This window comes from Tympanuchus pallidicinctus, unplaced genomic scaffold (genome assembly GCF_026119805.1).
Source record: "Tympanuchus pallidicinctus isolate F22 unplaced genomic scaffold, pur_lepc_1.0 scaffold8, whole genome shotgun sequence".
Lineage (NCBI taxonomy): Eukaryota > Metazoa > Chordata > Aves > Galliformes > Phasianidae > Tympanuchus > Tympanuchus pallidicinctus.
In genome coordinates this window covers 53,703,898-53,729,561 of record NW_026294802.1, presented here as the reverse complement: position 1 = coordinate 53,729,561, position 25,664 = coordinate 53,703,898, and the positions used below count along the sequence as shown (strand labels likewise).

The 25,664-nt window shown below is 44.8% G+C and overlaps 1 protein-coding gene across 1 annotated transcript; it reads right to left on the bottom strand.

Moving 5' to 3' along the window:
* Window positions 1-1,001: 1,001 nt before the first annotated feature.
* Window positions 1,002-25,377, bottom strand: CCDC187 (coiled-coil domain containing 187). The gene is made up of 21 exons (XM_052668844.1): window positions 25,289-25,377; window positions 24,082-24,761; window positions 23,603-23,702; window positions 19,896-20,056; window positions 14,700-14,797; window positions 14,168-14,278; window positions 13,777-13,880; window positions 13,502-13,635; window positions 13,185-13,321; window positions 12,904-13,091; window positions 12,339-12,426; window positions 11,968-12,114; window positions 11,415-11,578; window positions 9,219-9,403; window positions 8,210-8,719; window positions 7,769-7,848; window positions 4,519-7,352; window positions 3,543-3,878; window positions 2,747-2,890; window positions 2,203-2,328; window positions 1,002-1,920 (listed from the first exon to the last, which is right to left on the bottom strand). The coding sequence occupies exons 2-15, from the start codon at window positions 24,467-24,469 to the stop codon at window positions 8,475-8,477; spliced, it is 2,250 nt and encodes a 749-aa protein (XP_052524804.1). The 5' UTR covers window positions 24,470-24,761; window positions 25,289-25,377; the 3' UTR covers window positions 1,002-1,920; window positions 2,203-2,328; window positions 2,747-2,890; window positions 3,543-3,878; window positions 4,519-7,352; window positions 7,769-7,848; window positions 8,210-8,474.
* Window positions 25,378-25,664: the final 287 nt, after the last annotated feature.

Genomic DNA, 25,664 nt, shown 5'->3' with positions numbered 1-25,664 from the left:
CAGGTCAATATATCTGTGTGCCAGAATCTAAGGCTTGGAACAGATAATGGCAGGGGATATTAAATATGTCTGACATGTTCTGTGTGTACACTTTTTATTCTCATCAGCAGTAGTTACTTTATGGCTATGTCCTTCTGTATATAGCTATCTTGCAAGGGTTCAGGCTTCACTCACAAACCTAATTGCAAACATAACAGTGATCTTTCTCCCGTGTAACACATAGCTGTCCAAAATTAAACAAGTTCTTCATCTATTCATTCACGTATATAGATTATATTTTTTAATAGCTTTCATTCCCAACACACAACAAGTGATCCTGCTGCTGCAAAACTATAGTGAAAATAAACTGGAAAACTGTAGTGCTTCAATATATAGATTTGTCATTGTATCCAATAATTTCCCTGTGAGTCCAGGGGAAAAAAAAAAAAAAAAAGCCACCATTGAATTAAATTCTAATAATAAGCTGACAAGAAGAAAACACTAATCTTAGAACAAATAACTTATCTGGATTACTGGATTAATTAATCAATGAGGATAAGGGTCAGGAGGACGGAGGGGGCTGGGGAAATTCTCACCCAGGAAGGAAGAGCTCATTTAGTGCTGCATCTCAGCAGCACCATCAGCCCTAGGATTGCAAAGCAGGAAAGTCAAAAGCCCAACCAGAGAGCCAAGACTAATTAAGTGGTGCTGTGGCCAACTCTTTATCATCACCAAGTACTGCAGGCTGCATCAGGCAGTTGGTTTGGAATGAATTTGTAGCAGACTTTTAGGAAAATGTACCCCAGGAACATAAAAATAGTTTACAGGGTAAGTACAGAAGTTAACGTGCTTGGGACAGAAATAATCCTTTTCACAAGGCAGCTGCCATGACTGTGCTTTGAAATGTCCTAAGGGCTATTTGCAAAACAACAGAACTACTCCCATTCACTAAGGAGGGTAGCAGCGTATACAACAAAATGTGAAATCAAGTAGAATGTCTGTAAAAATAAGAATGAGATACATTTGATTTATTTTGTTTATTCAGAAAGCAATTCAGTATGAAAACAGCTAAACCATCAGTGCTTGAAAACAGAAACAAAGTGCATTTCATTAGTCTGTAAATATGATTTTAAATACAAACACAGGATGTAAAAACTGGTGCACCATCACCTCTGTAGTGGTGTGCAGCCCCTCAGGAGAAGTTTCAGACTTGTTCCCATTAGAAGAGTTTATTCCAAGAGATCAACAACAATTTACTTTCTGTAAGATTTAATTCCATCTGCGCCCTGATTTTCTGAAGACAGACAGCATTGATTTCCTGAACATTTTTCTTAAAATGTGATTCATCCATCATCATTCACAACCAGAGTGTGATAATGAAGAATAAGATCATTTACACATAAATTGCTTTTGAACCCTGTCTGTATAATCATAGACTCCTACACAATTTTAAACCCACAAGGAGCTCTTAAAATGCATAGATGAATAAAATGTTATCTTGATAAAAAAAACCAACCAACCAAACAGAAGAATAAAATTGTCACCACTTAAATCACGTGTAAAACCACTCTAAGAAGAGTATTGAGCTTAATCAGCATTTCCAAAGTTCAAAACTGAAGAAGAAAGTTTTCAGTAGCATTTTTGTTACTTGCATCTTTTCATTGTAAATATGAACGTGTAACTCAGGCCACACCTGTGTTGGGTAAAGCTCAGAGTTAAGATTATTAATCGTGCATCTCTTGCCTTAGAAGTCAGAGATTAAAACTCCACCATGAGGGCAAACTTCTAATCATTGGCTTTTCTCAAATAAATCCTGTTGAGAACTCTGACTGTATCAAGGATCAAGCTGTCAAATATGTCTTCAGTCACGCTCATCTTCACAGTTAATTCATCATCACCGTAGGAAGTCCACTGAGATTCTTCTTTGTGGAGCTCCTGAATCTAAAATATAACACAGATATGAATGTTTACTGCAAGAGCATGGTCAGTTCTGGGAGGCACCAAGGAGCTGTGCCTAACCTAATGATTTTACGTGTGCAATATTCACTTCAAACAGTCATAAGAAATTGAAATACTGAATAATTATTGCAGGTGTAGTGAAAAGGATGGCCATGACCTCTGCAAGTTCCAGAGTTACTTTAAGTAAACATGATGAAACAACGTGAGCGATTCTGGTTTCGGTGTAGAGAAAGTAAACAGGTCTTTGTTGAGAGGTCTGCTTACCAGGATGAGATCCACTCTGTCTCTCTCACAGTTTCCATACTTAGTCATATTAAGGAATTTTCTTTTCCTTTCTAAGTCATTCCTTTCCAGGTTCATTATTTTAATCATTTCCCCCTGAACAAATGTCTAAAAAATAAGAAAGGGTGAAAAGAATTGTTCTCATGAGAGATCTATCGTTGTGAAGCATTGGAGATGTGTGAAAAGGGCCAGTGTGGAGATCCAGCATCAAATCTAGAAATGCCCCGCATTTTAGGGGGCTGGTTTAGAAGCAGCTGATTGATACCGACCAAAGAACACAATTTCAATGTGAGATCACTTCAGGGGTAGCACCCAAGATTACTGTAACCATGGACATTCAGAAGCCTGTCGTTCCTCTTGAAAGCCCTCTGCACTTGGAATATTGGGACTAGCTAATTAGTGCAGTCTGTATTTACTCAGATATTTCAGTTGCACTGCCCCAACCCTTCCAACTTTGCCACTGTGTCACTGCAGTGCCTGCTCTCTTTACTCTTGTTGTTCTACAATTTACATTTCCAGAATTTACCTTAACCTCATTGACATCTGTGCTTCTGCAGCGACACCTACAACAGCAAGATCTCAAGTTTTCTTTCAACCATGGAAATGTTTTTGGATGTGCAGTCACTTGATACTCCTCACGTAGAAGCTCGTGAGTCAAATCGAATATAACCTGCAACATCAAAAACACAGAACCAAACTGAGTACCACATGATGCTCTTTCCAAAGTTCTCTTAGTGTTTGACAAAAGATACCAGGCTGCTGACAGCAGGATCTTGCATCTCAGCGCAGAATTTGTGATCACTGCTTACATCACAGATTTTCCTCTAGCTGTTGTGATGATCGTCACCTAACGAGTATGTCAGCCCGTACAGCAGCAGGTCTCAGGCAGTAATGTGTGATCATTCACTAAGTACAGGTTATGCACAAGGCCCTGGTGGGACTCAAATCTGCCATGCAGACAGAGGTCCACAAAATTCAGTAATTCCATGAAGATCTGTCCAAGCTCAGAGGCAGAGCACTTGGACTCTAGATTGTAGCTTTCCAGACAGTTTGTTTTGTCCTGACAGACCCAAATCTTATCCAGGGTCTTAACAGAAGAGCTGTAGCAAAGGGCTCATATCACAGCAAGGATGCCTATCCTAGAAGAATTATTTTGCAGTTCATTAACAGAAGCAATATTTTGCAGTAGCTTTGCCAGTGTTCCTCTGCTCTATTCAGTATCAGCAGCAGGCATAACAGTAGGTACCAGCTAATGCAATTCATCCTACAGAACACTGAAAAAAAAGCCAACAAACGACAACCAAACACTGAGAAAAAAATACCTGATTATACATCCTTTTGCTTTCTGTTTCCAAATCACTCCCTGGGAAGTCATTACACTCAGACTGCTTTGGCACACTGGTTCTTGTGAAATTGGAATAAATGTTTTCTGGAGTCCATAATTCTTCTACAGCATATGCAGACAAGTTCTTTACATATGAAGTGTAGTGTGGTACCACAAGGGGAACCTCTACAGTTTTCTTCCAAGGAGCTGAGTGCCAGTGATCCAACAAGTATTGCTTTTGTGTTTGCCTTTCCAGAGCGCGTTCGTTAGAGTTTGGCTGATCAAAGTCTTTAGAGCTTCCAAAAACACCGGCGTCGAGGATTTTTAAAAGGAACTTCAGTGGGGAGAGAAAGAAAAACAAGGTGATGTACCCCATGCTTTTCCACTGTTTTTTAGAGGTATTGAAATCATTAGCAAGTGATTTAGGGCTACACTTAGAAATCAGGAATCATATGCTCTCACTCAGGGGCTCAAATAAAGGCTTACTGATGCGTCAGAAAGAAATATATATTTTAATTGTATTTACTAGAATTCAGAATTAGATTTACCTATTCGAATTCTATGAAAGCTTTTGCTATTTCTACATTTTTGGTTCTGATTTGGGGTTGCTTTTCCTACCCACTCCTCAAACCAAGTCTCGATTGTTTTTTAAAGCTTTCTTTTATAGTGCTTCCCAATGAACTACTTTGGAAGCGAAAAATGAACAGGCTGGAAATGGAAGCAGCAGGCATCAAAAGTGCCGTTTCATTGGAGTTCCAGGCTCCCCAGTAGGCTGAAGGAGAAGTGAGAGAACACTGCACACACGTCATCCACCAGCTGCAAAGTTCTTTAAATGATGGTTTAGTAGTTCAGCTCCATATGTCCACACAATGCAATTTTTGATGGAGAAACAACTGGGCAGCAGAAATGCTTGCAGCACAGACCCAATTTCAGATCCAACACTTAAGGTGACAAACTTTTCTGAGTGTACTTACAGGCAAAACAGTTGGAGAAGTCTCTGAAGATGAAGGAAACCTCTTGTCTGTTTTTACTCCTTGTTTTCTTTTAATCTTCTTATATTCCTTAACTGCATCCCCTACAAATTTAGTCACAATTCTTTCTGCTATCGTGTGACAACCGTGAATGCTAAGCATATTGAAATCATGCAGTAAAAGATCAGCAACCTTTGCTGATTGCTCAGTTAAGCTAGCAAGTGGATTTTCTTTGATAAGAAATTGTTTCTGACTGTCCCCTTGTTTTAGGCCTTTGATATAATTCACCACATTTTCTTCAAAGGCACCTTTGTATTTGTGTTGAGCTGTTTCAGAGAATGCAATCAACGCATCAAGTAGAAGTTTCTTACTGAGTTCAGCTGCGATATCATCAGTGAGTTTATTTCTTTTCTGATCCTCTACCAAGCAACAAACACTTTTGTTTGTGTTCATGCCATCTGCATGGGTAGCCTCACTTTCCTTTGGAGGCACACCTGCGAGCACCCCTTGTTTTATTTGTATCAAATCTGTTTTTTCTTTATCTGATCCCCAGCACATTAAATTGTTTTGGTGATGACATTCATCACATTTACAGTGGTCAGAATGTGGAAGTGTTTGACTTCTTCCACACTGCAAGGCAACATACAGCCTAGACTTCTTTTCTGACACTTCTGATCCTCCTGGACTTTTTGTATCGTCAGCTTTCTGCTCTGTTACCCCTGCACCCTGTTCACCAACTTCAGGGTATCTGCAGTCTCTTCTGAAGGATTCATCATCATAGAAGGAGTCTGAGTCTTCATCCCCAGTGGAACTGGAACCATTGTTGTTATCCTCCAACAGGTGTGAAATCTCACCAGGTCTGACAAAGACACCACAGTGCTGTGCACATTCAAAATACTTCACCCCTTTGTAAGTTCCAGCATGATCACCTTCAGCTTTGTCCAGTGCCACACCAGCCCAGTGGCCGCTATCAAAGCGAGTCCGTCCTTTGAACATCAGGGTTCCAGGTTGGGTCTGCTTTACTAATACTCTGTCTCCAATTTCAAATGCTGACAATGGGTCATCACTGTCCTCCCCAGCTAATGGCAGCGTTATGTATGTTTTGCATTGTTTCATCGTGGAAGCAGGATTTTTACTGGCCTGACTAGAAGAAATAGGATCTGACACAGGCAGAAGCTCCAAAGGCTGTGAAGGCATCTCCTGTTCTCCTTCATGGTATTCTGACAAGTGCTCCTTTGCACAGGAAATATCTTCAACTAAATACTGTTCTGAGAGGTTACCTTCCCGAGTTGAAAAGATATCAACTGGCTCTCGATTGAACGAGGGATATTCTTCAGACACAGTGTCATCAGGTAATGGGGGAAAAGCATCCATTTTCAGGGATACATCTTCATTCATACACTGTCCAGTCTCTGGGGCTGTCATCTGTTCTGGTGGAGATGGGAAATCATCTGTACTGAAGCTAGAATCATCATTTTTCATTGTATCTACACCCAAAGGGGGAGGAGGGAGATCTTCCCTTGGAAATGACAAATCCTTTTTATTAGAGGATGGCAAGTCAGCACTTGCATAGGACAACACTTCATCAACAGGAGACAGTATTTCTGACAAGGTAGCCTCATCAGCCAGAGGAAGGCCCTCATCACTAATAAAAATTGTACAATCTTCACTTCTGAAAGAGTTCTCAGAGTGAAACAGTTGCTTTTTTGAGGAAGAAAACTGTCCATTCCCCAGTTCCTTTGTGGCTTGCCTGTCAGTTTTTGAGTTCTTATGAGTTCCTGAGGCCAACCTCTGCAAAGACCCAATGGAGGTGGTTTCTGTATGGACTTCCCCAGAAATTCCCTGTGTGGACAAGGGCAGAGATATAATCTGATTGAGTTCTCCAGATATGCTTTTCTCATGCAAAAGCTGTGCATGATCATCTTGCACTGTTGCATTTCTGGACAGTGAACACACTACTAATTTGCCATTTGCAATATCTTTGTCAGGTGGAAAAGAGACAGTGCTACTAAACTGGTTATCAGCCACATCTAAAGGTTTCAAAGAACCCATCAGCGGAAGGCCTAATAAGCTGCTAATTCCATCATTCCTCTTTGATTTGTTAGTGATAGAATCAGGAGCGTGCTGCTCGTAGTTCTGAAGGAGGTAAATGCCATCACTGCACAAAGAGCTGGCAGCTGCATTTTTTGAGTTCCCTGAGGCTTCCAAGTGCAGCTTATCCATTCCCTTGGTGGGTTTACCAAACCGAGAGGAATCCAGTGGTGTTGTTTTGGAAGTATTTGCTTTGTCTGCTGAAAGGAAAGAAAGCAAGTGACCGGTGCACCCATGAGCTGAAGCCTCTCCAGGGCATTTCTGGAAGTTCGGAGAGCGTGATGAAATCTCTGTGCTGCTGTCATCCTTGGGCTCTTCAAGTTCATTGTGTTTGTCACTTTGTAATGTTTTCTTCCCAGAATTTATTGCTATCGGTGCCTCTTTCGGAACATTAGAAGAAGCATCGTAGACTAATTCTTCTGGAATACTGACATCATCAGCGTCCTCTCCACCTTGCACCTCTAATTCAACATCTGAAATAGAGCATTCTGAAACATCAGTCCAAACTGCAGACACTTTCTGAAAATCTGGGAGAGAACAGTCAGATCTGGCACTTTCAGAGCATGGAGAGAAGCTGTTTGACTCGCACAGTGATTCAGTAGGACCAAATCCTTCAGAAAAAGCTTTCCTCTGTAGTTCTTCTGCAGAAGTTTCTCGAGAATGATGGCCCAAAGGCTTCAGAGACTGGCTGCCATCCACCTGGTGGATCTCAAAAGGGGCAGACATTTCCACTTCGTGTGGAACATCTAAAGAACAAATTCAAGAAAATGTTTCTATTTTGTAGAAGAAGTTGCTGAGAGGTAACTGGATTCAAATCTATTGAATACTCAGCAATAAATTGCATTTGAAAATTCTGCAGCATTAAATTCACTATGAAGTTGGAAAGTATTTGGATATCATAAAAACAAGTCAGGCTTATCAAATAAAGATGAAGAAATGAGTGTTGTAGCAAACAAGCAAATACAATAGTGCCAAGGTAGTCGATCAGAAGAGTCAAAGGCAAAGTTTTCATTAAGATCTCTATTATTTCAGCCCCAAGAGGAACTTCACTGCCTGATACAAGTAGACCATTATTCTCTATGGACAGAGAGTTCTCCAGGAAGAGCTATTACTAAGATTATGATAAATAACCACAGCAGCCCTATGGGGAAAAGGCACTTACCTTCTGAAAAAAGGATTTCGGAAGGTGCTTTTTCAGCTACACGCATGATCTGTGATTCTCTTTCAGAATCTGGGCTAACTCTGAAAATACAGCATTGTAATTGGATTAAAACTGAAATCATGAAGTGCACGGCACTCAGTGTTCAAAAATGTTGGTGCATTACATTACGTTTCTCTAGGTGTATCTGCTACCCATACACAGCACAATGCTGAACACGGCACCTTGTTCTCAACTATTACTTCAGATGCTATTAAGACCAAAGCACTCTGTAGATACATTTTCTGAAGTTCATTTCAACATTCATTCAGTTGACTCAAAAAGAATTAGATGTTCAAAGAACAGAACCAACTATGAGCATCAAGCTCAAACAAGGCAACATTTGACACATGAATAAGCAGCAGAAGGTAGGACAGGAGGTCTTGATCTTGACAGGGACAGTACCTTAGCTCAGCTAATGAACTTTCTTTCCTTAAATGAGTTTCCATTACTGTAGATTCACTTGACATTGGTGCTGATCTTTTTTCACTGTCTTGGCCATCAAAAGAAAGATCTTTCTTCTTTGTCCCAGCCTGAAGAGGCAATGATAAAAAAAATAAAAAGCACTGAATAAACAAGAAAACTGAAGAATGCCAGTGAATTGCCATTGAAATTTCTCCAGGTTTAAGGCAATACGGCACAACAGAACTTCAACGCAGTGTCAACTTCATTATGTACAAGCTGAGTTCCAAGTGTGATATCTCCATGACAGACCATACCTTGCATTTCCTCCCTTGAAAATTTTATGCAAAGATAAAAAAACAGGTAAGAAAAACATAAGCTTGAAACGTGCCTGAAATGCACCACACGGGTCCTGTTCTTCTCTACAAGTCCTGCCATTTCTCTGCTCCCTGGGTGCTTTCTCCACTGTCACAGGGTCATTCTCTTGATCTTGTAAGAATGAGGTGTCATTACCTGAAATGTACAGATCACTCAGCACAGAAGGAAGATGTGAAAGCCTTTCACCCTAAACTGATTGTTTCCCTGTTTTTATTTTGTCCTTACTCCTTGTCACCCCAACAGAAGCTGAAGGGGCACTGACCTTATTCATACAACCACCCCCTTATTTATCTTCCAGTTATGGAGCAGAAACTGTAATTCTCATTCCAGAAATGTCTACGCAGTCTCTCCTCCTATGCACAAATGCCACCCCAACAAGACCACTTACAGCTTGTCACACTTTCTTCTTGCTATTCCTGAACAGATCCTCGCACCAAAACCCACACTGCAGACAAACAAGGAATAGATAAGCATCACAAGTTCTCTCCCATAGGCTACTCAGCTTTACAGTCCTCTTCTAAAAGATCATTTGAACTGCTCCAGAGCACTGCCGAGGTTTCAACTCTCGCCTTCAGTAATTTAACTTGACCAGGTGTTCACAGTTGGCTACAGAAGTCCTTTTTTAATTGTGTACCTGCGTTTGTGGAATGTCTGATCACAAAGACCATGCCTGTGGTTTGACTGGTAGCATCACACAATTTCTTGGCCACTGTTCCAGACACATCAGGACCTCGTGCCCCCAGGGACTGCTGCAAACTCAATGGCTCCTCTGTCTGTTGCTGGCACTGTAGCAGTGCTTTCTTACTCTTGGTAGAAAAGCTGAAAACAGTCAGACAAGGAATTCATGACTGGGAGTTTCTTTGTGTTCCCAAGTCACAACATGCCTCTGCAAAGTCGATGAAGACATGAAGTAAGAGTTTCTGGTAGCCCATGCTGGTACCTATACTAGTAGCATATGCTTGCATGCACATGCTTATAAAAGCCAGCTATTTCTCTCTCTCTCTTCCACTCACAGTACTGTATTTTATACAGGCGTACCAGAACAGAAGACTAGAAAATAAATCATCAGCTCTGAAAATGCAAAAAAAAAAAAAACCAAACCACAAAACCAACTCCATGACTATCAAGTATTTAAGGACATGAAACCCAGTATCCCAATTTGGCAGATTCATTCTCAATCCTTAGCCAAATGCTTGCCTGCTTACAAGAATTCATAACTATAAGCTCCATGTTCCTTGTTTCTTGTATTTCACATCTACTGTTGAAACCCCAAACCAGCAGCTTTTTCTGCAGGTTAGCAATTTATTTATTACTTTATTTTTTAAATAGCATTTCCCAATCCCTTCCATTTCCTGACAGCCCTGCTTATTAACTTGATCTTCCTGGTCAGGATGAAATATTAACATACCTGCACAGGGGGTGGATGGCATCATTACCACTCCACACTTATATGGGAAACAGATCTATACACAGTAATGCAGCAGACAGAGTTTGGGTGCACTGAGCTCCACCAGGCCCTGTCTGCCCCAGACTTATGCTAATACTGCTCTCCTATGAGCAGGCTTGTCAGTAATAAGAAGCAAAAGCACAGCCAAGAAACCTTTTAAAGATCTCTGTGACTTGTAATCAATAACACCATGAGTTATGGATCAATTCCATGACGGGATTTATTTGAAAGCCTTTCCCTGTGGGCAGTGTACTGGCCAGTCTGCACAGGATCTGGGGAACACCAAATGAGGGAGCTTCTCCTGTTGTCTTCAGTCGCTTCTCCTGAAGCAAGCTGGACGTTTGTTCACCTGAACCATTTGGTACAGCCACACTGAGCAGCACGAACACTGCGAGTCCTCACCTGCACTGCTCAGCACCTCCTGCTCAGGGCAAAGCAAATGGGGGTGTTGGGGTGATGGCATCTGGGGAATGGGACGTCAGTGCTTTCTAGGAACAGTTCTCCCTGAACTCCCACATTACACGTGATTGTGGGTATTTTACTGACACTTCTAAGCATCAGTTTATGCATAACTTGAAGCCCCATGTAGCACAAAAGCCTTCTGTAGTTAAATCCCAAGCGAAAGACAAACCTGCTCTGAGGGGTTAAGTGATACATAACCTTAGAGTGGATGACAAAGGAGTGATTTTCACCAATTAAATCAATACGTTTCTACTCACTTCACCTGGGTATTTTGAAGTTTAATTAATATATAGTTGCAAAGTGCTCTGAGCTTGTAGTTAGAAGTCATCATGACAATGTGAGTTATCATCAGACATTGTATGGCATCATTTAAAAATATCCAGGTTATTAAAGCTATGGAAATCAACTGGCATAGGTCTGCTGAAAAAATTACAGTTGTTCCCAACGTTACAGAGATGGGCTTCAGTCCCACAGAACTGCTTAACAGCTCATAATACAGATAATCCTAGGGAAATGGCATACAGTGGTAAACGTATTCTACTTGAAGAGTTCAGCAAGTAATATGTAACCTTTATATATCTCCAGATATGGATCTATACCTCAATTTACTGGGAACTGTTCATATACCTGGCAATAAGCTGGTACTTGCCCCAGTGAGCTTACCATTTTAGATACGAGATGGCAGACTGAACAAACAGAGGACACCCGAAATAATCGATGAGGCAATATCGGTCAGAATGTTAAGCAGGGATATTGATGCATCAACTGCTTGACCACGGAGGTTTTCAAAACTTATCATTATAAAACGCCCTCTTGGGAGCATTTAAACCTCACACAATTATCTGGGCTGTAACTGCTCCTGCCTTCCCCACCGGATTGGTTTTTGTCTTCTGCTATCACTGTGGAATGGGTTTTACTTACCCATCATATTTTTTGTTTTGTTTGTTCTTCAGCTGGACATAATTCTGTTTATCCCCACATGCATCAGGCCCTGAAGATTCTGCCAAGGGGGAACCTAACATAGCATTAGAAATCTGTCTCATCTTTGGTTTAATTACTTCTTCAGTTGCTGGGCTCCTGGTAAGCTGAAAGGAAAAGGACTGCGTAAGTTTTCACCTGGGTATTAGCTGCAGTGCCAGCTCTGACTTTGTTATTATCTATCCACATAAACAACCAAAAAGAGCATTGAGACTTCTATTAACAGCCTCATTAGGACTGCAGAAGTAATCAACAGGCTAAGAATTAGTTTAATGGAAACAATCTCATGTAAGAATTGAATGGTCTGAGATGCTGAAGTCCTGTTCAGATCCAGGTAGCAACCGCTTTTATGAGAATCTTTACCTTAGATTCAATTCTAATAACGAAGAACACCTGTTTATAAGAGAATAAGCAGATGTCCAGCACACAAGTCCACGCCTAGCACGACCTGCACCCACACAATTAAAAGCTATCACTCATTAAGTGACTTGATAACCTTTTTCTTCCCAGTTAGATGATGCAGTTCTTCCCGGAGTTTCGCTGTTGATTGCTGCATCATTAAGATTTCTCTTTGTTGCTTTAATAAGAGTTTCCTCTCTTGATGGGCCGCCCTGTAGATATTTTGCAGGTGCTGTATTTCTACCTGCATAAAGCAGAGAAAGAAAACAGTAGGAGAGAGCTAACAATAAATTTTAAAAAACACCAGAAGGTAGGAAACAAACGGAACAGTGCACATGAAATAACACCAGTAACCTTTTCCCTTTAAAAATACAAAAAAAGCAATACGAAATCTTGCTCCAACCACCTCCCAGTGCTGCATGAAGCAGGGGGGGATGCAATGAGCCCCAGATGCTGTTGCAGCATTACCTGCTCTTGTTTCAGCTCTGTTAGGACTCTGCGCTGCTTCTCAGCCATGGCAGAGGCTCCCTCGGTGTCTTGCAGGAGTTCCAGACAGCTGGGAACCAGAGAAGGACAGGTACCATGGTCAGGTGGATAATTTAATGCCATGAATGCAATAGTTTCGAGTGGGAGGAGAGGAAAGCAGCTATAATGCACAGGAGCAAAGCTTCTCTCCAAAGAGCTGTGGAGCTGCAGTAGCCATAGCAGGCGCTGCAGAAGGTCCTGCTGGGCTGTGAGGGCACATCACCATGGAAGGCTGACCCACACGAGGAGACCAGACCACCCTGAGGGTCAGAGGAAGGGACACCTCACACTGCTGGGATGCTGCAGCTGCCCCCTTCTGCCGTGCTTCTGAAGAGAAGAAAACCAGCAGGTCCTCTCCTGCTTTTTTACCAGCACACACTCCATACAAAATGGGTTTTATGTTTGCTCTCTTTCCCCTAAAGGAGGAAGCATTCTGACAGAGCAGGAGCTGCACCCCTCCATCACAGGACCCTCCCCAAGGCAGGCCCACCTGCCCAGCTTCCCTCACCGCCTCTGGTGGCCCAGCCAGGCCAGCTCAGCTCTGGCTTTATCCCGCACAGCTCCCCTGCGCAGCTCCAGGAGGGCAGCCTGGTGGCGGGCGCGCAGCTCCTCTCCCCTCAGGCACTGCTCTGCCATGGCCAGGCTGAAGCAGCAGAAGGAGCTGGAATGTCCGTAGTGCCGGCCAGCATCACTCCACTGGGGACAGAGCAGAGCGAGTTTCACACGGGGACTGAAAATACAACTAAACAAGATCCAAGCCCAGTAGGGTGGAAGCAGAGCTGGTGTTACCTGGCTGTCCTGGTCACTGCTGCCCCTGGAGCCATCTGCTGTGCAGGGATCCCCGTGGGGCAGCTCTATTGGAGCTGACAGCAGGTTCAGCCCTTGGTGGCCATGCAATGGCTCCCTGTCCTCTGCTGGCAGAGATCCTGAGGAAGGGAAGGTTTTAAGTCATCATAAATAGAATATCTAACAGATAGAGAAACAGAGAAATGACTGAAATTTGTGATTAATGGTTCCAGCTCTTGAATTTTACAGTATATCGTGAGCCATGCTAGAAAACACCACTGTTTACACTGTGCCACCAAATCCTTTAACTCAAAGCTCACCTTCATGAAGGGCTGAACCAAATGAACTCCTTCCTCCCAGAGATTTCCTTTGTCCCACAGCTTTGGAGTCCACCGGGCTCCGATCTCTCTCCACATTCAATGGAAGTTGTTCCAGGGAATGCATCTCCTCATTACTGAAGGTACAAGAGGAAGGACATTTTTTTTCTTGTTGCAGTTAGAGAGAAAATTTAAATCCCCAGCTTTCTTTGAAAAACCCTCAGAGGAGGCACCTGATGGCACCGCTGCAGGGCTGCACTGCACACTGTGTCCCATACCTGCCAGCTGTGCTGTCACCTGCAGGCTGCTGTCCTGCCCATGTTTGCTCTGCATGGTCCAGCTTCAGCACAGGGGAATCGCTGCCTTTAGAACTGCTGTGCAGCTGCAGAAACAGAAATGGTCCATAGATGTGAGTGACCTATTTGGAAGGCAGAACTTTCAGTCCTTCTCCCCTTACCCTGTTGAGTACAAATATATTTATTTTAACAGTTATTCCTTATGAGCTAAAGGACCGATGAGATGGGTACTACTGACAGTGAAGTAACTGGGTACGGAGGGCAGGGAGCATCACTCATCCTTAGGGTGTATAAAACATATGGAAAAATAAAACAGCACAGAGGATGCTTGGCTCAATCCAGAAGCAGCAGCACAGGAACTGGAATCACTCACCTTTAAATCGTTCTGAAGCAGGTCACTCAAAGACCTCTGGCTTTCCTGAAGCTCTAGCTTGGCTTTCTCACTCAGCACTGCCAGCCACTGCTTCTGCTGGAGCTGATATGCCTATGGTAGGAAATGACACGCTGCATATGGTATTTTTAACTGAGTCACATGGCTCCTCAGAGCTGGGTGCCAAAGGGCAGCAAACCCTGAGAGAGCAGCACAGGTACTGTGCCACCAACCCCTGCTGTATCCTGCATACCCTCTGGAAGGCAGCCCAAACACTTCTCTTTGCCTCAGCTGGCACAAAACAAGGCATTCGTGGCCACCTGCACTAATATAGCATTAACAAACAGTAAATAAAGCTTTGCACCTCTCCCTTGCAGCCACATGGATTTTATAAACCTGCTGTAGAACCAGCTGATGCCAATTATGGCCTGAACACACCTGTGTCCTTGGATAGCCAGCAATTTTTATTTCATTTTATTTTTTAACCTCTGATAGCAGCACTGAAATTGCTTTTTGTCTGGACTGCTTACCGTACCTTCAGTTTGTGAGCCAGCAGGAGGGAAGTTTGTTTTAAGTTGTGCAGATGGTTCCTGTGTTTCTCTTTCAGTTGTGCACAGTTAGGGTCTGCCTCACCTGCAGAAACTTACAAAGGGGATGTTAACAGTCACCATATTTTAATTGAAAAAAATAAAAAGAATCCATGCTGTATTTAATAGGTGCCAGCAGAAGAAAGTATCAGAATTTAGGAGAGGGAGGCAGCAGCAGCAGAAGGAAATTGCTTCGGATTCCAGTGGGATGCTACCCTGAAAATGCATTCCTATGCTGTCAAAGTCCATGGGGATTTAGGGATTTGCCAGGAGGGGCGGCTTGCTGGGTCCCAGCTGGGCACACAACACCTTGTGAGCAGTCAGGATATTTTCAGCAGGGTCCCAAGGCATCCAACTCCCAGCTCTGCTGTGTTTCAGGCCTGGCTGTGCTTCTCAAAGCATTCTGAAGTTGTAACACACGGACATAAACAGGGCTGCTGAAAGGGAGAGGGTGATGCATACATTTTTGTACCTGTGTTTTCCTTTTGAATCTTTCCTGGACCTGTAATTGGAAGACTCCTAAATCTCACATCTGCCTTTATTCTCAGACCAGCTTTTCTGCATGTATTTAAGAAGGAAATCGTCCCTACCTCCATCCTGTCAAGAAATCTGTTAGCAGGCAGTCCTGCAAGCAGTGGGGAGAGGGAAGGGGGTCAGATTTGGGGGGGTTGTGCCAGGAAGCAGGACTGAGGAGCTTCTAACTGTTCTCTGGTCTGAAGTCCAGAGGGTGTGTTTTTGTCACTCTGCTCCTTCACTGCATGAGCAGAATCAGATCCACTGGTTACAAAAGAAGAAAAGCTTCCCAACCTGGTGATCTCTGGGGGAGCCCTAACAGCATCACATGTGTCCTCCATCCTGTCCCTGTGCAGGGCTGCAGCCTTGATGTCTCTGTTTTGTCACGGGGGAGAAAAGCCTTTGCTTCTATGTGGGGAAAACAACCCTTGTTCCAGGTGCGCCTGTTTCCCTGCTACTTCCTTATTGTGACTCTCTCATCTGCCTTTTACAGTATAGGTGATGTAATGTTTACCAGTGATATGTTCTTGGCTGCCTTAAGCTTCTCAGATGAATTGCTAAGCTTATGCAAACAGGTTGAGTGTTTACTCTGAGCTGTGCCACTGTCACAGCAACCAGTCATAAATGAAGTGTGGGTCATAAATAGAAATAGGTTTGACTTGGCAACATCAGATATAATCTGTATCCATGTTCAGATCGCCTCAATCCAAATGACCCCACATCCCAGGGTAAACCCACAACATGCAGGGTTCAGTTTTGCTGATGTGAATCTCCCAGTTCTGGGTGGTTGTTTGAAAAGGCAGAATCACACAGAATGGTTCAGCCATCACACGGCCAACAGAAGGTTCGCTTCCAACAACTATTGGTTTTACCTCACGCTTCCCACTCCGGGGTCTGACTCAGATTATCCAATGCTCTCAGCTACCAAAGCTCGACGTGAGGGTGGCCTCTTCAGCGCAGAGAAATAAGATGATGTCATAGCAAACCAAATAAATACAGGGAAGATATGGAGCAGATCTATTGGTGCTAACTTGTCTGAGTAGATTTCAATACCAACGTGTGAACGATAGGAATCTATTAAGGCACTGTTTACTACTGGGAAGTATTTTCCATTTGTGCCTCAGACTGAATGATGTTATTGGTGTTCCATTCAGAGATTGACCACCAGGATTGATCTCAAGGTGAACACAAAGTTTTTTTCCGAGATGTTTTCACTCCTCTTGGACATCATTTTCCTAACAGAGGCTGTTGCCAGATGCATTCATTGTGTTACAACATCCTGCGTTAAGGAAAATACCATCTGGCTAGAATTCACGTATGATGAATGGCATTTTACTGCATATCCAGATAGCTTCAATGTACACACACTCTGTCTTTAAAAAAAAAAAAGCTATTTATTAAATCAATTTCCGCTGCACCTGCAGAATCTCAGCAAAGCCCTGTAGAATCTCTGTGACATGTAATTAAAAAAGCTGGGCTAAAAGTCTCATTTTTCTAATCACTTGAAGCTAGGCAGAAGCACTTACTGCTGCGCTACTCAAGGACAGCTTTTCCTCTTTCTGCCCGTGTCAGCAATCAGTCCAAAGCAGTGATTACCAAACTACTTCCATGCTGCTTCAGACGGAAGCACAACTTTTACTGCATCGTTCCCTGGATGTCAATGGAGGTGGGGTGACAGTGGTCCAGAAAGGTCTCCTGTAATGGAGACACAGACCCAGCACTAAGAGACCACTTGCTGCCTAAGGCAAGGCAGTCTTTCTCTCTCAGTCATCACTGCACTGACCTATTATGTGATGAGCTCTTCAGGCATGGGGTGGGTGAAATCCCAGCCAGGCATTTCAACACTTTGTTGGTGTGCAGGAACTGAGTTGTAGTGATGACAGGTGAGCAGAGACACAAAGGTTTGCAGACTCCAGATCAAACTGAGACACGCAGCACCAAGTAGGACAGCTGTTCGTCCTTCCTTTAACAAGACCTGAGCCAAGAGCAATCCCTAAGTAAGAGACTCTAATCTTGAGAGCTACACTTATTTACCCAGGAAAATCAATGCCCTCATCTGCATCCTTGAGTACCTTGGAGAATCTGTATTTCCACATCTGCAGTTTCTTCTCTCTTCTGTAACTATGTCTGGCATGCCACTTGTCACTGAGGGGTAGCTGCTTGCTGGACTAAGAGATTAATGTGGCCGGTGCCACTCCTGTCCTCTGCACGTTTTGTGCTTATATTTAAATCCTCTGGTGCATGGGGTTGGCCAGAGTTCAGCTTCCAGCCAGATGTTGCAGCACATGGCCATACGTCACCCTGCTATTGACCCATCCATGTGTGACATCTCACACACACAGCAAGTCAGCAGCTCTTGCCACAGGCTAGCAAGAGATGGGCCTGCACCTGGACCTAACCAGCACACTGACTTTCTGTGAAATGTTCTTTCTGTGTCTTATCTGTTATATTAAATTCCCTCAGCCTGTTGCATGCCCAGCACGGGTAACAAAGCCCCGGTCTTTGTGGCAAAGCAACACTGGACCCACAGAGCAAGAAATACACGTATCCACATGCTTTGTGGCAACGTTTTACAGGTGACTTTACAGGTGGAGCTCACCCAAGCTTTGTGAACTACAGAAAGCGGTGCCTATTTTGTGGCAAAACACGAAGAGCTCTCTTATCTCTGAGCCATCGGTCGGAGCACAATTGGCTGAATCCACGCTGCTGCACTTCTGTGCTGATGGCGTTAACTTCATCGTGCCTCCCTCTCCCACAAACAAGAAGGCAGCTCCCTCTAGTGATGTGAGACAGCACTGGATCAGCAGCTAAGCACATACATCGTAGAGATGAACATACACCTTTTGTGATCCAGGTTAAGATTATGCATTTTAAGAACGATGGGCAGCATTCCATTGGTTTCCCAATGCCACAGCTTTCAATCAGTAGCTGTGTGGAAGATGAAGCACTCACAAAAGACTTGTTTAATGGCAATTCTCAGCTTACATCTTGTCTCTCAGATACATAACAGGAAGAAGTGAGGGCCTGGCATACTGAAGTGGGCTTTCCCACTTGTAGTCCATGTGCAGATGGCATTTACAGTTCTGGGTTTCACATTGGTTGTGTTCAAAAACAAAATTCAAGAGCTCAGGACAGGCTCACTGGCTCCACTCAAGCAGTGAGCAGTTACAAATAGTTTGTGAACATCAGTTTTGTGTATTCCATCTGAAAATGCCAGTTGTCCTTTTGCCGAACGTGTTTACAACAGAGAAGAAGTAATTTCTTTGGCACAGCAATTAGTAGCTAGGTGATGCCTAGTGCCTTCTACGTGTAAATATTTATACTTTGCCCTGGCTCTATAATTACACATCATTACGCTGCGTGTGCACGGCAACTTCTGTGTCCTGTGAAAGAGAACAGAAGCAACTGCTGTGCGATGCATGACAGCAGACAATGCAGCCCTGCGTCTGAATGCCCTTTTCCAGATACGAGTGGGGAACGGATCCACCGGTGACCCATATTTCAGGAGGACATTGTCTGCAGGATGACAGTTGTGTGCCTCATCCACAGCAACACGGCCGTCGTGGGGCTGTGGGCTCGTGGTCAGAGCTCAGACTGATCTCACTGTCAGCTCCTATGGACACCCAGGGAAGGTGGAGGTGTCTCCTGGCGCAGGCAGCAGGCAGCTGCTCCCATTGTGCAGGGGCAGCAGCGGGCAGAGGGCTGTCTGTCTGCCATAGCTTCCAGAACTGGGCCTTTCCATATTAATAGTAAATAAATACAATGTCTTTCGTTGATGGTAAACACTTTGGACAATGGACTTCTGTCCAACCCTGAGAGGAACCCGTGTGGTCCCTCGGGGACCGGAGAGAAGCGCAGCAAACAATGCTGGCTTCCCCACCAATCTCAAAATCCAATATTACTTATAAAATGTTGTGGGGAAAACAATGAAGAATCCTTAATAAGAGCAAAGGCTTTTTGTAAGTACCCTCTTTGAGGAAAGGTTATCTGATCTTGTTCTTTTGTCTCAGAAAAGCCCTTAAAACAATGCACCATCTGCTGCTGTTTGTTGCAAGCAAGCAGCGATCTCTCCAGCCAGAGCAGGCCTGCGTGCTGCTGTTTGCTGCTTAACCCTTTCAGCAACAAACTTCCCCTTGTTTCTATGCAAATATCTGCTGTGAGCAGAAGTGGCACTTTGCACCCACCCTTCCCTTGGCCTTCCCTTGGCTTGAGCCTCATCCAGCCTGCATCCTTTGTCACCCCCTATGAGTGCTCTGTGCTGCACAAGGAGGATAACACCACACGCTTACCCAATGTATTAATCGTGGGGAGTTAATTGCAAAGCATCCCTCAGATGCAGCCACAGGGGGATGGAGATGGCTCAGATTGGAGGGAGGTTTGTTCCGTCAGGGCAGTCTGTGGCTGCCACCATCATCGAGGTAACAGTCTGCTGAGTTCACCTCTGCGAGACAGCGAAGCACTGAAGAAAAAGCCAAAGCACTCCTGTTGCATCTCTAGCAGAGTGTATCAGTGAAATTGGACGTGACATTTGGGGGGTAATGCTAGCTGCTGATTCTCTCCCAGTAGCACAGGCAGCAGGGGGGGGAGGCACAGAATAACCACACACCCACCCCACGGAAGCATCCCCTTACCGCAGTGCTGCTCAGTGCTGCCTCGAGCTCTGCAGGGCTGCAGTGTGCGTCTGCCTGCTCTCCTCAGGCTCTCCATGCAGGGATGGTGTTGGGCAGCTGCCCCTCGATCCTGCAGCGCTGGAACTGCCCCACACCTCTGAGCTGCAGGGTCTGTCTGCAGGCTGTGTGGAGGTAACAGTTACTGAGAGAGTTTTTGAGGTCAGGCGTGGGTATAAGCATCTGCTGAACTCAAGAACGATTTATTTCATTTTAGCAAAGCTCTCATTTCCCTCATTTTGTTAAACAGAAACAAAAGACCCACAGAAAAGTCACGGCTGCCCATGTACACAGCTGCCCGTCTTGCACCTCAGTATTGTCAGGAAAGCCAGGAATGCTCATTGCCTGCTCTGCAAGAGCATGGGGGACTGCTCTGCAAGAGATGCCTTTTTCAAAACCAACTTTGCTGTTCCTAAGCTTTATTTATTAGGGTTGCACTGTACATCACATGCCATTGTTGGCACCTGGTTGCACAGTCCAGCTCTGAAACTTGGCAGACGTTTCCAAAATCTCTTTAGAAACCCAACGTAATGATCTCAATTCTAGTCTGCCTGGGACCGTGCTGAGCATGGCCATGGCCCACCTGAGATCTGTCAGTGTATTTCCATATTTCAGCACAGTTGTCCTGACCACACCGTCAGGTAACTGCCTGACTTTGTTTTTATCCATAACTGTCTGAGCTGAACTGAAAAGATGAGGAAGGAGCAAAGGTGTGAAAATGGGCATTTATTGATCCAGCCCCAGCTTGAAATGCAGGTGGGGGACACATCAGAATGATGACAGATGTTTTCTTTTTGATACAGAAAAAAATGATCGTGGAATTTATTTTTTTTTTAATCAGCAATCAGCTTAGGGAAATCTCATTTCATTTTTCTTGTTAATAAGCTTTTCTTTGTTTGTCATGACCCAGAAACAGCTGAAACGATTAGCGCAGCCTCCGCTAGCGCGCCTTGGATGTGGTCTTCAAGCATTGGGAGCAGAGGGGGGTGGGGGAGAAAGAAAAGAGGCAAAAGGGATTTCTTACAAAGCAGTTCTAGCATTGGCTGGGCAAATACGCTGAGTAGCGTTTCTGCCTCTTTGTTGTGTTAGCTTTTCAGCCAATGCCACTTTTTCCTTTGGCTGTTGATAAATGTCTGCTTCTGTTTGGGAAGGCTGTGAACATCACTGGGAGTCAACGCTTTGTACTAGAAGACACCACACAACCAACAGTCCCTCTCCTCTAAACACAACCAGCTCTGCAGAGGACATAAATCATCCATAAATCACCCCAGTTGCCAGGTGAGGTTCTTTGCATCAACACCACCCAAAGCAATGCAGGAGGAGCCGGCACCTGGCAGCCCCAGGACACAGCACCTCCACCTGCCCCCTGCCTGCTCTGCCTTGGGCCATAAGGCTGCCCAGGGCACTTCAGTAAGTGAACGTACAGCAAAAGTGCTATGATCTGTTTGGCTCCCCGGAGACGTGGAAAGAAACAGAGAGCCACTCCAATAGGTAACCGAATCCAAATAAGGATGAAATCGCATCAGCATTTCGTGGCGGTTTGGAGAATTCCCATCAGTGAGTCATTTGCATCAGCAACAAATCTCCGTCAGCCGCCTCTGCAGACTGCAGAGCAGCCGTGCATGAAATGGGAGCATTTCTTATGGAAAGATGCACCTGTGGGACTGCTCGCATGAATATGAATCGCTGTTTTCACAGCTCTAATGAAACATGTAAACACAAAACCGTGCTGTTGTAAGCAGCTATGGTAAGGTCATGTTCAGGAGCGGTGATTTTGTAATGCTGGATGTTTTGTATTCGTGAATGAGGCTGGCAAACAGTTTTGAGCAGGTGGCTTTGTTTAAATGAACTCTTGAAGGGAATATGCATGCCAACCAACGGCAGGCACACAGCAATATGGCAGCTAGCAGCAGCACAACTGAGATCCAACTCAACTGCTTTTACCGTCACGTTTCTAACCTTGCCCTTGGCTACACTGGTGATGTACACACACGGATTTACCAGTTAAGGAAACACCAGCTGAGCGAGGAGCACTGTGAGTCACCTGCTGGTGTCCCACTGCTCCTCTCCCCAGAACCTCACATCATCATACAGAGGGGTTCAGACCCAGCCACGGACTGCTGCAGTTGGCTCAGTCCCACCTGCAGGGTGCTGGGCAGAGCTGGGCCATCCCCCCCAGCACAGCACCTCCTCCTCCCCTCCCACTGGGAAGATGGGGACGCAGAGGCCGGTCTGCTGCACAGATGTCCTTTTGGGTAATGCCTGTCCAGGTCATATTTAATCTCTGAGGGTTTGGAGGATTTATTCTCCAAGGGAGACCTCTCTGCAGGGGCTGCGTGGCCCTGCTGGGTCTCTGCCATTCTCTATCAGCAGGACAGGGCATGGTCTGACCTGCGGGTTGCGATCCCTCTGAGCTAATGGGTCCCATCCCTGCAACCAGGGACATCCCACCTGGAGCAGCCACACACACAGCACTTCCCTACCTAAAAATACCTAATACATCTCAGCAAAGCGTTCTCTGTCTACTGCCATTTACACTAACCATTGAATTAACGTTGGGTGACTAAAAATAGCCTGAGTCCATGCAGTCCTTCCTCCAAACTTCCTCCTTTGAAACACATTTTCCATAATTGCTGTGCTCTGCCTTGAGCTCTGCTTGAGGAAATCGGGCGCCTGGGAGGAGGTGTTGCTGCACACACACACAGGCTGTGGAGCTGCTGCAACCAGATTGTTTCGCCCACTTTTGGAGCAAAGTGAGGGAAAACAATTTCTGTAAATGACTTTATAGTATTCAGTTGATTAAATCAGTCTTTAATCCCCTGCAAGAAGGAGATCAGTGCAGATTTAACTAGGTACTCATAAAGATAATCAATTTATTATTCTGTCAATGCCATATGGTGAAAGAGGGAGGTTTTTACAAGGCTGTGGAGGGAGGTGAGATCTACGTGTTACTTTTCAGAAACGTTTCTGTTACAAATCCTTTGTTATTACTCAGAAACAGAGCAGAACTGTGCTGTGTGCTCTGTGTGCTCTCTAGGGCTCTGATGTTTTGAGACAGTGCAAAACAGACAACGTGGTTAACGTACTTCAAGCATCACCCTCTGCATCAGCTTTCCAGAGGCGTTTTATAGCATCACAGGGATCTTTCTGAGGTGTTCCTCTCTCCTGATGTACCAGTTGGTTGAGGTAGGGGCTCTGCTGAGCTCAGCCAGCTTTACTGGCTGTAATAATTCAGGAACACAGTGCTAATGGAGCTCCTGCAGTGCTGGCAGAGCCCGGTCTGTGCTGCCAGGAGCTGCAAGCCTCAAGTCCTGCACTGCTGCACTTCTGGCAGCTTCACCTTCAGTGTCATAGAGAGGCAGGTAAGCACACAAGGTGAAATCTGGTGCCCAACACTGCTGCACAGCTGGGAGCCTGCATCTGGGGGAAAACTTGTGTAGGGCAGATCCATCTCTAGGAGACTGAAACCTTCCTCTCAATCTTCCAGCCCTCTAAAAATAGGTGGGTCCCTCTTTCAGTATATCTTGTTGTTGTGTCAAAATCTGCCTACTTGGCAATTCTCTGGGTGAGGAGGAAGGAGCAGTCTGGCTCCAGGCTGAATTGGTGCCATTCATTTTAGCTGTGTGCGCCTGGTGCATTTAGCAGAGAATAATACATCCAAATTTGTTTACCTTCTAGCAAGGAATCCGTGAGATGGAAAGGCTGGGCTGGTTATTGGCTTTTCATGCAATAGGCTCATGTCCACTTTGGAGCCTTTATTCACTGGAAAACCTTTTAAAAAGACAAATGAAAGCATTTAATAAACATGCTCTTTGTCGAAATGAAATGTCTACGGTTTGGCATCAATTCTCTGCCCGTTTATGTGGGAGCACTTCCATATAGCTTTTCTTATCCACCGATTTCTAAGCACATGAGTTAGGCTTCCAGTTCTTAGTGCTGGGAAAGCCAGGCACCAGGAGATGAAGTGACGTGCCCAAAATCAGTGGCAAAACCAGATAATATAACAAGATGGCCATACAGGAGAAGCTATGAAGACCCACCTCCCAGGGGCTGTCCCAAGACACAACACTGTGATGAAGATTCACAGCTAGGAAAGCCCTGGGCTATGGTACCAAGAGTCTCCCTGTCTCATCTTACTGACATCATTTACCTTCCAACATGCCGCTCAAGCTCTCCCCAGCACTGGGATGTCTCTGCCTTATCCTGTGGGTGATCCACGGCCACTCTTTGCTCACAGCACTCCCACCAGACAAAGAAGCTCTTTTCTTCTCTCTGTCCAGGTCTGCTGTTCCCTCAGTGCCATCCACAAGGCTCATCCTGCCTGGTCCGTGACATCCCCTGTCTGACGGCACATGTAACTCATCAAGGCCTGGGGCTCCCAGCAGCATCTGTGCAGTCATTGTCCCATCCTGCTCATCTTTGGGTGCCTCTGGCTCAGGGACAGAAGATTCATTGGAGAGGTCCCAGTTTATCTCTGCTGATATTTTACCAGCAGCATCTTTACCACTGCTTGTTGCACTCAGCCTCTTAGTTGCCATCTCAATCTTTTCTGCAAGCTCCTTGGATAGGTTGTGTATGGCTTTCACTCGGTCCCATTGATTTTCCCATTTATTTCTATATGGAGAAAGGCCAGAAGTTGAGTAGCCTGGTTTTGTATCTTTCTGAGGAGGAGAAAAGCTCAGAGGAGGAGTATCTGGAGCTGGGGGGGAGCAGTCCCTCAAGTCCTGACATTTCAGAGGACTGGGAAGCCAGGATTCAGATGTCAGTAGTGTTGCAGAAGGTAATGCCTCTGTGTTTGTAAGTGATTGAACAGTTTCCAGAAGCTGATTCCTGTTTAAATAGAAAAATGTCAGAAAAAATGAATCAAAATCCCCCCAAAATCCGAATAGAAACATCAGCTTTTTGCACTACCCAGTATCCCCAGCTTCAAAAAAGAAAAAGAGACAAATTTGTCTATAGATACATTTGTCAAATGACAGATTGAGAGCAGAGCACAAAGTGCTGACGAATAGGGGACGAGTTGGAATCCTGCCTGGGGCTGACAAGGAATAGCAGTGTAAGAGCATAAAAGCAGACTGCAATGTTATCCTGAATCTGCAGAGCCCCAGCACCCGCCTGCCCTGGTGCCCAGAAGCACTTCAGGATGGCAGAAGTGGGCTGTGCATTGCTCAAACACTGCTGATAAAGCTGAGCACACAGAGCTCTGTGACCACTTTGGACTTGGAGCAGTGAGGGAGAGGTGAGATACGACAGGGGACTCGTCCATTGCTCTGGTTTTATAGTTTGCAGCACAACACTATGGAAAGTACACAGAGCTTGGTGGGAAGGCTTTCTGGAGTGCAGTCAGTGCTGAGTACCTGTCCCTGGGATCTCGATGCACTGCAGTAGGGGATGCTTTTTCCACCCAGGCCGTGAAACTGTGCTTCAGGGTTTCACCACTGGTTTGTTCCTGAAAGGAGAGTGACCATTCCTGTAAGCACTACATAGCTAGGCAACCCAAGAGCAGTGGTTGGCTTTTGTTCCACTTAATAATAGGTTCATTTAACCAGAAAAGCACACAAGCCAAACAACAAACCTGCTCTTTTTACTGCAGCAATAGAGATTTCCAGGCTTTTGACCCCAAAGTCATGGGTTCCAACCTTGCTAATGAGCACAACAGCTCTTGCCAGAATTAAAAGTTAATTGCTCTGTTTTTCCAGATAAAATTTTACCTCCCTAACACTTCAAATCACG

Coding starts and splice junctions, on each gene's coding strand:
- CCDC187 (XM_052668844.1), bottom strand. CDS start 24,469: ATGGCAACTAAGAGGCTGAGTGCAACAAGCAGTGGTAAAGATGCTGCT. Junction 20,057..23,602: donor CACGGATTCCTTGCTAGAAG/GTAAACAAATTT, acceptor ACCTCCACACAG/CCTGCAGACAGACCCTGCAG. Junction 13,322..13,501: donor TGGTTCAGCCCTTCATGAAG/GTGAGCTTTGAG, acceptor TCCCTTCCTCAG/GATCTCTGCCAGCAGAGGAC.